The sequence below is a fragment of the Oncorhynchus gorbuscha genome, linkage group LG16 (genome assembly GCF_021184085.1).
Source record: "Oncorhynchus gorbuscha isolate QuinsamMale2020 ecotype Even-year linkage group LG16, OgorEven_v1.0, whole genome shotgun sequence".
Lineage (NCBI taxonomy): Eukaryota > Metazoa > Chordata > Actinopteri > Salmoniformes > Salmonidae > Oncorhynchus > Oncorhynchus gorbuscha.
Genome location: NC_060188.1, coordinates 50,960,020 through 50,976,748, shown reverse-complemented (window position 1 = coordinate 50,976,748; position 16,729 = coordinate 50,960,020). Strand labels below are relative to the sequence as shown.

The 16,729-nt window shown below is 44.0% G+C and overlaps 1 protein-coding gene across 2 annotated transcripts; it reads right to left on the bottom strand.

Moving 5' to 3' along the window:
* Positions 1-651: 651 nt before the first annotated feature.
* LOC124000469 (scavenger receptor cysteine-rich domain-containing group B protein-like) lies at positions 652-14,133 on the bottom strand. Of its 2 annotated transcripts, XM_046306838.1 has the most exons (12): positions 13,910-14,133; positions 10,784-10,964; positions 10,121-10,153; positions 7,788-7,835; positions 6,437-6,739; positions 6,181-6,249; positions 4,784-5,098; positions 4,557-4,640; positions 4,130-4,198; positions 3,605-3,919; positions 2,211-2,285; positions 652-1,993 (listed from the first exon to the last, which is right to left on the bottom strand). In XM_046306838.1, exons 2-12 carry the CDS (start codon positions 10,908-10,910, stop codon positions 1,677-1,679), a joined length of 1,755 nt encoding a protein of 584 aa, XP_046162794.1. In that variant the 5' UTR covers positions 10,911-10,964; positions 13,910-14,133; the 3' UTR covers positions 652-1,676. The 2 variants fall into 2 exon arrangements, with proteins under 2 accessions (XP_046162794.1, XP_046162793.1); XM_046306837.1 differs by lacking the exon at positions 13,910-14,133 and having other exon boundaries at positions 10,784-11,186.
* Between the last annotated feature and the right edge of the window lie 2,596 nt (positions 14,134-16,729).

Genomic DNA, 16,729 nt, shown 5'->3' with positions numbered 1-16,729 from the left:
AAGCTAACTATCGTTTCTGATGAAGGCTAACCTATTCTTGTGCCCTCCCTCTCAACCCCATTTATCGTGTTATTAAAGTAACATTTCCCAATCATTCATTCCCCATTTTGACTTTTTCAGATTCAGATTTAATCATTGCAGTGACAGATTTGAGCAATCTGACTACTGCCATATTGTAATAATTCCACAATCAGTGTACATGTCACTGACTGTATATACTGTACGCACACATTCACAAACAGTACAGTAGATCTGACTCACCTGCCAGACACACAAATATTAACTCACAGACACAGATGCACATCCTTACATACAGAAATGAAATGTTCACCTTGTAGTGCGAAATGTCTGATACAAAATACGAATGAAGAGGCACAAGCAGATAATTAAGGATGTAGCAAAGGCTTAGATCATATGCCATACTCCACCTGAAATAGCACTGTCTGACAGAGAGAGAGAGAGAGAGAGAGAGAGAGAGAGAGAGAGAGAGAGAGAGAGAGAGAGAGAGAGAGAGACAGAGAGACAGAGAGACAGAGAGACAGAGAGAGAGAGAGAGAGAGAGAGAGACAGACAGACAGAGAGACAGACAGACAGAGAGAGAGAGAGAGAGAGAGAGAGAGAGAGAGAGAGAGAGAGAGAGAGAGAGAGAGAGAGAGAGAGAGAGAGAGAGAGAGAGAGAGAGAGAGAGAGAGAGAGAGAGAGACAGAGACAGAGACAGAGACAGAGACAGAGACAGAGACAGAGACAGAGGCAGAGGCAGAGACAGTGGAGACAAGCTAGCCTTTTCCAAAACCAGACATCAAAATACACAAGTCAGACAGAAAATAATGGGTCATAAGAGAGTTTCATAAGAGAGGACAAAATAGAACACAAGCTAGCTAGGGTGATTATTTACACAATAAAGGTGTCAAATATAACAGATATTTCAGAAAAATAACCAAAATACTGGGGCTTTGGAAGTCATCATGATCAGATTTCAGATATACATCCACCTCTGCTCAGGAATAATACATTAAAAAGCTTATCAAATTAGGAAACATGTGCCAAGAGCACTACAGTACTACATGTACTGTCCATCTTTCTGCCTATGTTCAAACAAATAGATTTGGCCATAGAAATACATAGCCTTTTCTATAGATAGTCTATAGTCTCTATAGAGTCTATTTCTATAAGTTTGGCTTTGGTATTGTGGGCCTGTATTGCTGCTGTTGTTGTTGTTGTTGTTGTTGAGCACCATGCCCTGGTACAGTACACTATGGCTGTGTGTGCGGCTAGTGAGAAGAGGGTTAGTGAGAGGACCTCTATTTTAGTATCTTGACAACACAAAAAGAGCCAGAGAGACAGAGAGTCAGTTTAAAACGTTGGTTTCCACTGTTTATCAAATATTTAAAAAATGTGTACAGCGTTATTTTATATCATATATATTTATATATATTTATAAAGTGCTTAATAGGAATAGATTATTATAATATTTAATCATATATCATCATATGTTAGTTTCTTTGCTTGTTTGTTTGTTGTTGTTGTAGTCTTCCTTATGTTTGGCATTGGGATGAGCTGTTATTTACATAATGTTTACAAGTCCCGGGTTGTGCTACCCATGGCGCCCGTCCTATTAGTTGGCAGTGGAGTTGGGAGGAGTTTGGCGGATCCATGGCGGCGAATCACTGCTGGAATCACGACAGTGAGCAGGTGACGCCGGCGTCTTCAGAGTGGTCACAGTTGTGCACTTCCCAGGATATGTGGGAGCACTGCTGGAGCGAGGCCTCAGAGCCGCTGCACTTCAGATTGTCCAGGAGGATGGTGCCGCTGCCGGGCCCAAAGAAGGCCTCCACACGGGCCGTAGCAGCCTCCCCACAGCCCAGCTGGCGACACACCACCTGGGCATCAGGCATGTCCCAGGCATCGTCGCACACCGTACCCCATTCCGCCCCTGAGAACATCTCCACCCGGCCCTCGCAGCGGTGCTGCCCGCCCACCAACCTCGCCAAGCCTAGAGGGAGAGACAGGGTAGAAACTGTCACATATACTGGAGCAAATAAACATTAAACACTAGAGACACATATCACATACACGATCATAAGACATGATTGAAGTATGATGCATTACATAAGACTGCCTCTGACAAGTGATACTGGGAAGGTGTGTTGATCCTTGGATACCGTGAAACCCAGAACATGTAGCTAAACCTCAACAGGTACAAGACTCACCTTCACTTGGTGGTCTAGTGGTGGGCGTTCTCTCTGTCATCCCAAAGTCATTTCCAGGTCCCACAAGCTGAAAGGCTGGAGAAGAAGAAGGAGGGGAAGACAGTATGAGACTTTGTGGTCCTTCTGTAGCTCAGTTGGTAGAGCATGGCGCTTGTAACGCCAGGGTAGTGGGTTCGATTCCCGGGACCACCTATACGTAGAATGTATGCACACATGACTGTAAGTCGCTTTGGATAAAAGCGTCTGCTAAATGGTATATATTATTATACTTTAATCTGCTGTGTATGTTTCCCAAGGGAGTGGTCATCTACTTGAGAACAACTGTTGATACAGTCCTATCAGAACAGGCTGGAGCACTCAAAACATTGTAGTGAGTTAATCAAGTGATCAGTTAATCAGATATATCAGAAGAATACTGCTCCAGAAGTGAACTTAGTGATTCCCTTATCATCTCACTCAGAATTCAAAGGTTCACTTGTTCACCTAGTCTGCTCTACTAACCATGATTTGATGTAGACCTGAGTAACAGGAATGAAGTCTTTGTCTCTTTCATTCTTTCTTTCTCTACTGTTTGTCTTATTTGTCCTTAAAGAATGGAGGTTTAGCCTGCAGGCTGCCAGTGAAGCTAATGACCCCTGACTTCTCCACTCTATATTTCATGCCACCCAGCTACTCAACCCTGCACGTTAGAGGCTGCTGCCCTATACAGTATACATAGACATGCAATCACTGGCCACTTTAATAATGGAACACTAGTCACTTTAATTATGTTTACATACTGCTTTACTCATCTCATATGTATATACTGTTTTCTATTTGACTGTATTTAGCCAATGCCACTCCGACGTTGCTCGTCCTAATATTTGTATATATTTCTTAATTCCATTCTTTTACTTTTAGAGTTGTGTGTATTGTTGTGAATTGTTAGATACTACTGCACTGTGGGAGCTAGGAACGCGAGCATTTCGCCTCATAACATCTGCTAACATCTGCTAAATATGTGTGTGATCAATACATTTGATTTGATTTGATGCCCTTTGGACCATCTGGGCGGGCGCTTGCTCCTCAGAGACCAACACTCACACAGTTAAATGCACCAGCTCAGCAGGGAAGAGGAGAGATGGATGACTGTGGGGATGGTGACTATGGGGTGACTGTGTGAGTAACTGTGAGCGAAAGCGACAGAGGAGTTTTGTGTGTGTTCATTTGAGTGCGTGTGTGTGAGTGCGTGTGTGTATTTGTGTGTGTGTGTGTGTATTTACATGACTATGTGCCTAGTTGTCTCAGTCTTAACAAGCCACCACTGCAGCAGTACTGCCTGCAGCAGATCAACATATACATTTCTGATTCGCATCGGACAACAGTTATATTGCCACAGTTCCAGTCGGTCTTACGTGTACAGATGACTCCAGCGTCTTCATGATGTCCACAGTTGTGCTGTCCCCAGCCCAGGTGGAAACAATCCGACAGCTCCCCTTCACTGCCCCTACAGTCCACATTGTCCAGCAAGATGGGGCCCGAGCCGTAGCCGAAGTAGGCCAGGGCCTTGGCAGAGATGGCAGGGCCACAGCCCAGATGCCTACACACCACCTGGGCATTGGGCAGATCCCAGTCATCGTCACACACCGTGCCCCACTGGTTGTTGTGGAACACCTCCACACGGCCCTGGCAGCTGCTGTTACCATTCACCACGCGAATGGTGGGCCGCTCTGGAGGAGGAGAAGGAGAGACAGAGGGGTATGAGGAGATGAGGAGAACATTCTTCATGGAGAGGTTCATCGAAAATGGTGGCACTGTGCCTCCCTGTTGCACAATTTAATATTTGTGAATAATCAGCCAATATTACAATAACTGAAATATGAGTTCAGAGTGCATTAGTGGGAGTTTACAATTATCACATGGGGGTGCAACATCATTACCTCTTGTTGTCATAGCAACCGTTGTCACAGCCGTAGTTGCTTCGGTGACTAATTCTGTTTGGTCGGTTACTAGAATAATAGGAGAAATGCATTAGAATCAGAATGATGAGTCAGTTTACACATATGCAAGCTGATGCCTACAGTACACAGCAGAGGGTTTTCCATCGACTGAGATGAGAGACTGGGAGGAGAGTGGGTGGGGTGACATGATTTACTTGCTCCACTACCACCATTGATTGAGTGGCGCTGCTGAGTCACAGATTTTAGACAGAGAAACCTACAGAGGAAACAGCACCGTCTGTTGCTCATAGGATAGAGGTGCAGCAGTGTGGCCTGATGATATGGGTCTGATGAGGGGCTACACTGCAGCTGTTATTGCTATTGTAGTACTGCAGTACATGAAAACGGAAATGACTTCAACAATTACCTGCAGTGCTGGCAGTCTGAAAGAATCCCCTTCCCATGCCCATGGTTTCAGTGTTCATAGGAGGAACGGTAGTGGATCCTGAGCCTGCACAGATAAAACAGACATGAATCGCAGATATTAAAAATAGTGTAAAAGCAATTAGCAACATGAATTTAAGAAAGAGAGCGAGAGTGACAGTGAGAGAGAGAGAGAAAAAGAGACAGAGAGAATAATAAAAAGCTTCTCACCTGAACAGATAACTCCAGCGTCCTCATGATGTCCACAGTTGTGTATCCCCCAGCCCAGGCTGTAGCACTTACTCAGCTGGTTCTCGTAGCCATTACAGTTGACGTTGTCCAGTAGAATCAGGCCTGTCCCGTAGCCAAAATAGGCGTTGGTGGTGGAGGAAACGGCATGGCCACAGTATATCTGCTGGCACACCACCCCTGCGTCTCTCATACCCCAGTCGTCATCACACACCGTCCCCCAGCTGCCACGGTAGTAGACCTCCACCCGTCCCTGGCAGTAGTCCACACCACCAACTAACCGGATTGTACCATCTCCTAAAATATAGGGGAGGGATTCATCACCATTCCATACATCTTCTCAGTCTAAGCCTGGCTTCATTCTGACATACAGTACACAATGGCATAAGATCCTTCAAACTGAATATCTCTCTGTTTCACTATTTAGCTTGGATTCCAGGCTAGATTTATTGAGATCTTGTGTGCAGATGTTGTCTTTATACAACACGTTGAATAAGCACTCTCTTATGAGCATGTGTTCATTCTTTTTCAGTTCATTTTCTGTCCCTCTGTGACAGTGTTTGTAGACGGGTTAGCTGACAACATCACGAAAATTGAAAAGTTGAAACAATACCAAAGTGTCCTCCCTGCCACTGTTTTGGTAAAAGGCTAAGGGCTGGGGCTGGAGAAGTATAACCACTCTCAAATCCATAGATAGCAAAATGATAGTTTAAAGCCCTGTGCAGGCAAAAACAGGATTTTCCTATGTTTTATATATTTAAACACTACGAGGTTGGAATAACACTGAAATTGTGAAAATGATGATAATGCCCTTCACACGCAAGCACTGTTTGAAAAGACTGCCTGAAATTTCACACCTGTTTTGCTGCGATGGAGTTTTGGCCTGACTGGTAACATCACCAGGCGGTAAATTAGTTAATAGACCAATGAGAAAGACAAATAGAGTTTCAAACCTCTGTGCCAATAACAGCTAGTTTTCAGTTTTACCCTCCCCGCTCAGACGACTCTCAGACAGTCCTAGATAAATTCTTGATTGAGAAATTGCTCTTTGCTAAGAAGCTAATTAAAAATTATTTTTTTTACCATTTTAATTGAAAACATTAAGAGTAAAGGTACTTAAATGTGACCCAGAAATGATTTGATATTGAGATAAAAACAGCTGCATTGGACCTTTCAACATGTTTTGAGGCTATACGGTGTTTGTTTCCATTTTGAAGTTATATTCTTCAAGAATAAAAATGGATGTAGCAACTGCAGATTGGCCCTTTATTAAACATATTAAGTGAATAAAATAAACCCTTCTTGAATCAATTTTGTTTATTTATTTTGTGTGTGTGTTTGACTGAAATTAGAGAGAAATAAATGAAATGATCACTTACTTAACCCTGAGTTTCTCCTAGAGGGAGTGGTGGGCTCGCCCATGCCCCGTGACTCCAGCACTGATGTATCTGAGGAGAGACGAGGGAAAAAAAGTAGTGAAAAATTATGTTTTTATTAGTGAAAATAGGTTATTGTATCAGTCACCAGGGATATGTCCCTCTTAGAGATCCTTATAAATTGTAAAGACCCTACCTATAGAAAAGGAATTAGAACAGTTATAGACTAGATTTTTATATATCTCTCTATGGGCCCTACCTTTGCATGTGACAGACACGTCCTCATAGTGGTAACAGTTGTGGATGCCCCAGCCCAGACTTCCACACTGTCCCAGGTCTGTCTCCCCTCCTTTGCAGTCTACATTGTCCAGCAGGACGGGCCCTGAGCCCTGGCCATACTCTGAGATGCTGCCCACCGCCATGGCCAGACCACAGTCCAACTGCCGACACACCACGTTGGCATCTACCATGTCCCAGTCGTCATCACACACTGTACCCCATGTCCCGTTGTGCCAAACCTCCACACGCCCCTCACACCTGTTACGCCCGTTCACCAGACGCACTGGAGAGGAGAGGGAAGAGAGATCCAAAGATACACGGGCAGCGAGATACAAAATAATATTACCAGACGCACTGAAGAGGGGGAGAGCAAAATACAACATGGTCAGAGGATTCACTGAGGAATCAGCAATCAGGGCAGCTGACCTCCCTGCTCTCTCCCACTCCGATGCTGATGTCATGAATGTTACTGTAAGTGTGTGACGTTGTCATATTATCCTGTCAGGAGGCTGGTTTCTAGATCTCATTTAAGTTCATTCAAACCTTGTCCTTTTACTCACTTTGACTACACGCTAGCCACTCTTTTTGTATTCTACATGTGCCACACAACATAGAACAAAAGTCTGTGCAAGCACATAAAAAGCCTACTGTCTGTGGGACAGTGTACTGTGTGTTACTGTCTGGAAATATCACTATCATATAATGATAGTTAATAGTGACAAGAATCCGTTTAGAATAGCTTGTGTAATCCCTTCCACCTTCCAATTTAAGGAACAAAATAAGACTAAACAAGCCACGAGAGAGAGAGGGAGAGATGGAGAGAGAGAGATAGAGTGAGGGATCGAAGGAGATGGCGAGAGAGAGAGAGAGAGAGAGAGAGAGAGAGAGAGAGAGAGAGAGAGAGAGAGAGAGAGAGAGAGAGAGAGAGAAGGAGAGTGAGAGAGTGAGAGTGAGAGAGAGAGAGAGAGAGAGAGAGAGAGAGAGAGAGAAGGAGAGTGAGAGAGATAGGGAGAGAGAGTGAGAGAGAGACAGAAAGAGACAGAGAGAGGGGAGATGAAGCACACACTGTAGCAGAATAAGTCATTCCGGGGGATTAGGTAAATTGAGAGCAAAGGGAAGTGACCTTGTTGTAGTGTCCCTGGGGCACTGATCTATCTCTCGCTCTCTCCTTTTCCTTCCTTTTCCCTCCCTCCTTCCCAAGTTACGTTTGATAGTCTTTTATTCATAAGTTGGATGTAGACATGTATTTGTTGAACATGGGTACTTCAGACAGACAGAAGGTGTGGTGGATGTGGTGAGAGTTGGCGGGAGCCCAGCAGCGCATTGCCAACCTTGAGAATGCGTTGTCTTCATGGCAGTCATCGTCGTCGTGCTATTGGCTGGAAAAGAGGGAGGAAGGAGAGAGAGAAAGAGGGAGAGACTTTGGTCAAATGATTTGTTGAAAGGAGGTTCTTGGCCCTTCATAGTTACTGTATTCTGTATCTACTATATCTATTTTCCTGTAATTCGAGATGCAGCTTGAAAACGCAGCAGGAAGCCTATTTAAACCATGTAGCTAAACCAGCTAAGAAGTCTAACATAGAAATATGTATTGAAGGTTGACACGTTCCAGTTTGTGAACTTTGGGGGGTTTCGTTTTGAGAATGGAAACATAAAAGTTACCAAAATAATACCCACTGTCTCTTTTATTTTTAATAAGGTTTTATTTTGTTACAATCACTGTAGAGTTGGATGTGGAACTGGGCACTCCAGTCAGCCTCAAGTCTTCTTGGGTATGACGCTACAAGCTTGGCACACCTGTATTTGGGGAGTTTCTCTCATTCTTCTCTGCAGATCCTCTCAAGCTCTGTCAGGTTGGATGGGGATCATCCCTGCACAGCTATTTTCATGTCTCTCCAGAAATGTTCGATCGGGCTCAGGTCTGGACTCTGGCTGGGACACTCAGGGACATTCAAAACTTGTCCCGAAACCACTCCTATCTTGGCTGTGTGCTTAGGGTCGTTGTCCTTTTGGAAGGTTAACCTTCGCCCCAGTCTGAGGTCCTGAGTGCTCTGGAGCAAGTTTTCATTGAGGATCTCTCTGTACTTTCCTCTGTTCATCTTTCCTTCGATCCTGACTAGTCTCCCATTCCCTGCCGCTGAAAAACATCTCCACAGCATGAGGCTGCCACCATCATGTGTCACCATGGTGGGGTTGGGATGTTTCCTCCAGATGTGACGCTTGACATTCAGGCCAAATAGTTAAATATTGGTTTCATCAGACCAGAGAATCATGTTTCTCATGGTCATATTCCTTTAGGTGTCTTTTGTCAAACTCCAAGCGGGTGTCATGTGCCTTTTACAGGGGAGTGGCTTCCTTCTGGCCACTCTACCATAAAGGCCTGATTGGTGGAATGCTGCAGATATGGTTGTCCTTCTGGAAGGTTCTCCCATCTCCACAGTGGAACTCTAGAGCTCTGTCAGAGTGACGATCGGGTTCTTGGTCACCACCCTGACCAAGGCCCTTCTCCCCGATTGCTCAACTTCTTTAATTTAAGAATGATGGAGGCCACTGTGTTCTTGATGACCTTCAATGCTACCAAATTATTTGGTACCCTTCCCCCAGATCTGTCCCTCAACACAATCCTGTCTCTGAGCTCTACGGACTATTCCTTCGACCTCATGTCTTGGTTTTTTCTCTGACATGCACTGTCAACTGTGGGACCTTATATATGCGTGCCTTTCCAAATCCTGTCCAATCAGTTGAATTTATCACAGGTGGACTCCAATGAAGTTGTAGAAACATCTCAAGGATGATCAATGGGAACAGGATGCACCTGAGCTCCACTTCGAGCCTCATAGCAAACGTTCGGAATACTTATTTAAATAAGGTATTTCTGTGTTTTATTTTTTATACATTTGCTAAAATCTCTATAAACCTTTTTTTCTTCTCGCTTTGTCAATATGGGTTATTGTGTGTAGATAGATGAGGAAAAACATGCATGTTTTATCCATTATAGAATAAGGCTGTAATGTAACAAAAACTGGAAAAAGTCAAGGGGTCTAAATACTTTCTAAATGCACTATATGTCTTTAACCAAACATCTGATAAAAGTCAATACAGATATAATGATTGAACACCTCTTCTCCCATCATTTAGCAACCACACAGATTCTATATGGTAGTATTGTGTTGACAAACATCTAAGCCTCATTCACTTGGCTATATTGGTATGACTGTGAGAAATCTGGAAATACTCTGTGTTATTCCTCAGGTTCCTTTACTGGGAATTGTTGGGCTGTATGTCTGGGACCATAAAGTTTGAGGACATCAACTGTGTCTCATAGGGGAAGTATAAAGCCACTGAAACTGTGGTTTCTGGTTACCTGCCTCACAAAGAGAATAGAGGAACCTTTCTAAACATATGCCAAAAATAGGTAAATTCACCCATTGAAGACTACCTGGCTCATTGAAACTAAAGGCCCTAAACATGTTATGTTATGTTCGCTATGTGGGTTAGTTATTGAAAGCGTCCTGGTATTAGAATATGGTGTTTCTTTGTTTTTGTCATATGTATTCATAAGTGACGTAAGACTGAAATCTGGGGTGGAAACAGTAACGTTACGTGCATTTCAGAAAAGATGGGTCAGTAAAATGAGAAGAGATTGACTTGGAAATATACTCACTGGATATGGCTCGTCTGCTGATTTTGGTCATATCTTTTGAAATCAGAAAATAAAGAGCAGTATGTCAGGGCACAAAGAGATGTCTGAGATACCACAGCAATCCAATGCATATTTGAAGTTTGTAAACATGTTCTATTTTTAGCAAGGGGTCCGTTCGATCCATAAAGTCCAAAGTAGTATAATCAATAACTACTCAGTCACTCCCCGACTGTATCCCTGTTCCGAACAACTAGCAGAATGTTTGTACTTCAAAGCCTAACTGGGTAACAGCTACTAGAGGCAGGCAGTCCTACAGGGACTTGTTCCTCTGTCCCAAGTACACCCAGGTACGCCAGGTTTTCTAGCTCTGTAAAGGTTACATACACATGTAAATGTTCTGACTTATTCAGCTCATGACTAGGAAAATCATGACAGATCTGTCTCTTTTCAGTACATATCAAAACTAATTTCACCCACCAATTTATCTGCAAGGAGGGAGCATTCCTTGAGCTGGTGTAATGTTCGTTAATTCACCCACCCCCCAAAGCCCATTTTTGCCCCCCTTTCCACCCTCACCCCCCAACCCCCTCCACACACACAGCCCAGACAACTATGGGGTTTAAAAACGATAGTCTCCCAATTCAAAATGAGCAGTGGTGAAATAGCACGCACACGTACACTCACCGATCTGCAGAATCCCACTGATGCCCACCAGTAGTAGGGAACCTAGCAGGGACAACAGCAGCCAGACAACCACTGTCCAGCCTCCACATGGTCTACGCACACAATCTGCTACGCGCTGCCCTCGCATGGCTCGCTGTCTGACTGACGCTCCAATCAGTCTGGGTGCCTGGTGGAACACACACTTACACACACAACCAATCAGTGCACTGGACTCTCTATCTCCGTCTCTGTCTCTGTCTCTCTGTCGCTCTCACACACACATTATCTACCTTCCTGCCTTTTTCTGTTTCTCTTCACTGCTGAAACAGTCCTGGACCCCTAATACTGGTACTCACTGCCCACCACTAGTCTACTGCTACTACTCATAATCAATAACCATTGTATTCCCAACGTAGTGTTGGATAGCTGTTTCTAGTGCAACCCCCTGCAGCCAAATGACTATACAGTAGTGGGGAGTTAGTATCGATGATAGCATCAGGCAAGTGAAGCTTATTGGTTGGAAGTTGGAACATAAATAGTTTCCAAAAACCATGCACTGAACTGAAATCGGTGTGTGTGTGTGTGTGTGTGTGTGTGTGTGTGTGTGTGTGTGTGTGTGTGTGTGTGTGTGTGTGTGTGTGTGTGTGTGTGTGTGTGTGTGTGTGTGTGTGTGTGTGTGTGTGTGTGTGTGTGTGTGTGTGTGTGTGTTCCAGTGATGGAGAGGAGAGGTGTGAGTGGGCACACCATGCTGTGTCTCTGTGTCCACTCCAGATTGATTGGCACAAAAACAACTCCCAGTGTGCCCCAGGACCTGCTGGAGCATGAAGCCGACTGGCCCATTTCCCCAGGCCAAAATGGCTGCCTAGCTGCCTACTACACTGCCACCCCACCCCACCCCACTGGACACTGGCTGGCTGCTAAAACACTGGGCACAGAGAAACTGTTGTGACCTGTGGTGAGCATGCTGGTACAAAATGGATACCAGTGCCATGCATCACCCAGGTGGCAGTGAGTGGACATGTGCCACCGCTACACCAACATTATATTTTCTTTTCAAATTAGTCTATTCTGTACTACAGAGGGCAGTAAGTAAGGGATGCCTGTAGTTATACAGTATGTCTAGAAGGCGTAGACAGTATGAGTGCATCAAAGCTGGGACTAAGAGACTGATAAACAGCTTCTTTCTCCAGTATCCTGCCCTGAACCACCTGCTACACTAGGAAGCACAAAAAAACGTGACCAAAGAATCTGGTTTCATAGGGAGCAGCAAGAAACATTGCAAACTGCTGCTGCTGCTTGATTTCTCTTGATTTTGCCAACAAACAGCTCTTGCCTGGAGGGATGTTTGTTTTTCAAAATAGGTCTGACTCCAGTAATAAACTCTTTAATTGCATACAACTATTGTCCTGAAATCACATCCTCATGCTCATATTTATCCACTGAATTCTGAAGAAAAGTTTGGTTTGTATAATTGTTTGATAAAGCGGTAAGCAATCTAAATGTGAAATATTTTCAAACGTCTTTTTTTGAGGAAAATGCTTCTTTTGCCTATGTCTGATCAGACTTTTGGGTTGGTTGTTTGTCTTTGTATTGGACCAAAAGCCTCTTTGACCTTACAGAGGAATGTGTACTAGTTAGTTTGGGGACTGGGGACGGATGAGGAGGGGAGAAGGAGAATATGATATTGGCCCCTGGAGATAGTGGACATTCCGAGCCCAGGGGCCAACAAAAAGACATTTCTGCTGTCTGTGGTCCCGATCGTCTGGCCTAAACGCTGCTTCCTGCAATCTGTCACTGGAACTCTCCGTAACGCTTAGGCAGCCGATGACACCACAGGGGCGCCTCTCGGCTCCTGGGAGAATAGGAGGAGAGGGGGGTAAGCAGCAGCTAGAAGGGGAGGGTGGCAAGACCAAATTCACCTGCTCATCTTCCTGTAGATATGTGTCCAGTTCAGCTGGATTCTGCCCATATGTTGTAGTATAGTGTAGCTACACTGTATATTACCATAGCAGATACTGTAATGCACTGTAAATACACTGACAGGTCAGCGAGGCCAAGTATCCTCCTCTAACACCCTTCAGCACCAATCAACAGCTTAACAAACCCGCTAACCTTGACCCTGTTCAACTACACTAAACCTGGCCAATGCATTTGGAGCCTCTACCCTGTGTTATTTAATTTAATTGTATTGACGGCCATATTGCATGTATGAAAGGCCATGACATTAAGTTGAAAGATGAAAGGCAGGAGGGAGGAGGTTGTGGAGAGCAGAGGCAACCAGAGGTCATTGTGCTGTCCAATTAGGAATGCGGAGCAGCCCAGCACCATGGCTGTTCCATTGGGCACAGCGTGCTAACAAACCGCTCGAAACCCTGGGACAAATGGTTCAGTTATGAGGGATGAAAAATAATCTAGTCCCCAATGTTGTATTTTTCAATACTCCATTCATAACGGGATGTAGCGCAGATCCGCCGGGGAATAATGTTGCCTTTTGTGTCGGCTGTGCTTCCCCTCCCTCCTCTTTGCCCTGCGCCCCTGAGAAATAGCTGAAAGATCCTCTGCCCCATGAAAATACCCCTGAACGTCCGAGATAACCAGGAATATAACACTCTGACTCTCTCTCACGGTCACTCACACTAAAATGGAGGAATTTTGAACACTTTAAATTGAGATTCTTTGCATCGGTCGACAGGTCCATCTGCCCCTTGTCCATTTCCATGGTAACATCATCCCCACATTGCATATTTCTTGTTCTTTGCCCATTAAGATGCAGCAAATAAGACAGAAGAGTCATATCTTCAATCAGTTATTGACCAAAAGAACATCATTTTCATGCTAACATAGGGTTGTAGAGTTAGAATTGGCTATAATTGTGATATTATTTCGTAATTTTCCAATTACAATGCCACTTTAGAAATCCCTCAATTATTTATGTTCTTGTTTCATCCACTGAAATAGTATTTGATTAACTACAGATTGAATATAGTTATACAAAATCACTGTGGTGAGACATTCAAAAGGCACATTTCACGCTACTTTCCAATCACTGGCTTGAAATATAATATATATTTAAACTAAGAGTTAGGATAATGTGCAATTTGAAAAATGTACCAAACATAAAGAAATTATAAGAATTTTCAAAGATACCTGGAATAAAAGTTGCTCTCTTTTCCCACAGGATAAATAAAATAAAATAAATTTCCAAAAATATCTACAAACAAATTGTCCTTCGATTTTCTGATGGCAGGTAGCTCACAGAACAGTTCCCCAACTCTCGCAGCAGAAAAACATAGGAACTTTGTGTGGAAATAGAGGGAGAAAAAAACAGTCGTCCGGCTCTACATGTACCAAGCTGTCTTTCATCTCCTTCACCTTTCCATGATTATAAGTACCTGGCTTCAGTAACAAGTTTTACTTAAAACATTAAAGACAACAGCATTGTATGTTAATATCCTAATGCCCTGTGACTGCCTATGGTTAGAAGAAGCAGAAGAGAAAAAAAAGGAAATGTTGAAAGCCAACCCTTCACATGTACATCTCCAGTTTCAGCTAGCGCTCATTCAAGGTGCGGTCTTCCTCATCTAAGGGACTGTACAGTCACAAGGGGAGAATATGGAGGAGAGGGCAGTGGCTGTGGCCGTGTGCGTGTGCATGTGTGTGTGTGCGCGTGCGTGTGTCTCCCACCCACAGTCACAATAGTAAAGTAACACAGTGTGAAACTGATTCAATGTTTCAGGTTCAGAGATTTGAAATAGAATTGCACCTTTAGTGTTTTCTTATGTGAAAACAAAGAAACAAAAATGGACTCAAATGTGATTGCAACAGCATTCAAACATGAGACACATCTACAGGACACTGAGAGAGGTATATGTTTTTGTATAAGAGCACAAGCATGACATGATAACGTTTCCATGAGTTGTGAGTTCAGGTACGCCTCCACGCAACAGCAAACCAAGGAAAGTAAGAAGCTCGACAACAATGACAAAATCCAACAAAAGGGCTTACCATAAAAAACTTGCAAAAGGTCTAATTCGAGGCGGAAAGGAGTTGGAGCACTGAATAAAAACGGCAAAAGTTTATCCATTGTTCAGGATGAGTACAGGTGAGTGATGCTTCCTTCCTCGAATAAGTCCTTTTTCATTGTAAGTCCATTTGTTGGATTTCGATGATGTGTCTTTGGTCACACGATACTTCCAGCCCTCACAGAAATATACCTTACATGTTTGTATAGAATAACAACATGCAGGGAATATAGAGCAGTATCGAGTAGACCCCCCCCCCCCCCCAGAATAATTATTTTTAAGTCATAAGAGCACACCTGCTGTGAGGTCAATACAGTACTTGACCTTTTAACTGTCCTCTCAATACCTCTAAACATAAAACCATTTACTGTATACTGTATCGTAAGGAACTTTGTACCAGGATCATGAAGTCGATATCAGTGACAATATTATATTAATTTGAAGAACTGAGGTATTGACAGTGAAAAGATTCTGGTAGCAGTAACCCTACAATCATACATTACAAGCCGAAACAGAAGGCCTCCATCCTCCAATTGCATATTTCTCACACAAGAAAAAGCCCTGGGCCCCCCCATCCCTCGGCTGAATTGAATTGAGCCTCAGCAGAGAAACATGGCTAGCTGCTCCGGCTCATTGTTAAGGTTCTCAAGTGCCAATTCAGGGCGCCTTCCTATGTTGTCACCGGAGTCATCGGATGAGTCAAAATACAGGAATTTTGTTTCACAAGGCTAATCCTCTATAGTCTGAACCTCCAGGATTGGAGCCCAAGCCTGGATCACAAATTCTCTAACTGAGATATTAGCTGTTAGTTGGATCATTTTGTAACCTGCTTGTGAGAGAAAAGGAAAAGCTAGCAAAAGCTAAAGTAACATGGTGCCATTATAAACACCACTACCCTCCTTGATCACTACTTCTCTTAATGCCACCACTGACTGCAATATAAACAAATGCTACATACGACAACTACCACTGATAATCTATTCATATAACATACATTCACCCCATTATTGGAGACCTTGATAAAGATGAGCATAAAAGACTGTAAAAAAGAAATTATACAAATACTGAGCTATATCGTATGCTCAAAAAACTGTTTTATACTAATACAGTTGCTCAGAAAAGGCACCAAGTTTTTTTCTATATATATAATGTTTTTGAGATCGGAGAACCTATTGGAAGGGATCTTAGACCATTCTTTCTGTCACTTCTAATCAAGGTGGGTGGAATCAGGCGCAGAGAGCAGATAGCGAAATAAAGTTTATTCTCCGGTGAACAAAATAAACACGGTCAACCCAAATACACACAGGGTGAAATTATCCAACATAGGATAACAGACTAACCGGAGAATAAGAAACACAATAACACCGACAGACGAAATGAATGACAAAATAAACAATCCCGCACAAAACAAGGGCGGGACAACCTACACTATATACAGACACTAATTAACTAAACAACACACAGGTGAAACCAATCAGACAAAACCAACAGATACACAAAAAGGGATCGGTAGTGGCTAGTAGGACAGTGACGACGACCGCCGAGCACCGCCGAGCACCACCTGAACGGGCAGGAGAGCCAACCTCGGAGGAAGTCGTGACAGTACCCCCCCTGATGCGCGGCTCCTGCAGCGCGCCGCCACCGTCGTCGAGGACGACCCAGAGGACGAGGTGCTGGGCGATCCGGGTGGAGGCGGTGGAATTCTACCAGGAGAGAAGGGTACAAAATGTCCCTCACCGGAACCCAGCATCTCTCCTCCTTGCCGTACCCCTCCCAGTCCACGAGGTACTGTAGGCCCCCCACCCGGCGTCTCGAATCCAGAATGCCTCGAACTGTATTCGCCGGGGGCCCATCGATGTCCAGAGGGGGTGGAGGGACCTCAGACACCTCACCTTCTTGCAGGGGACCAGCCACCACCGGCATACTGTAATACCTAGGAATACCT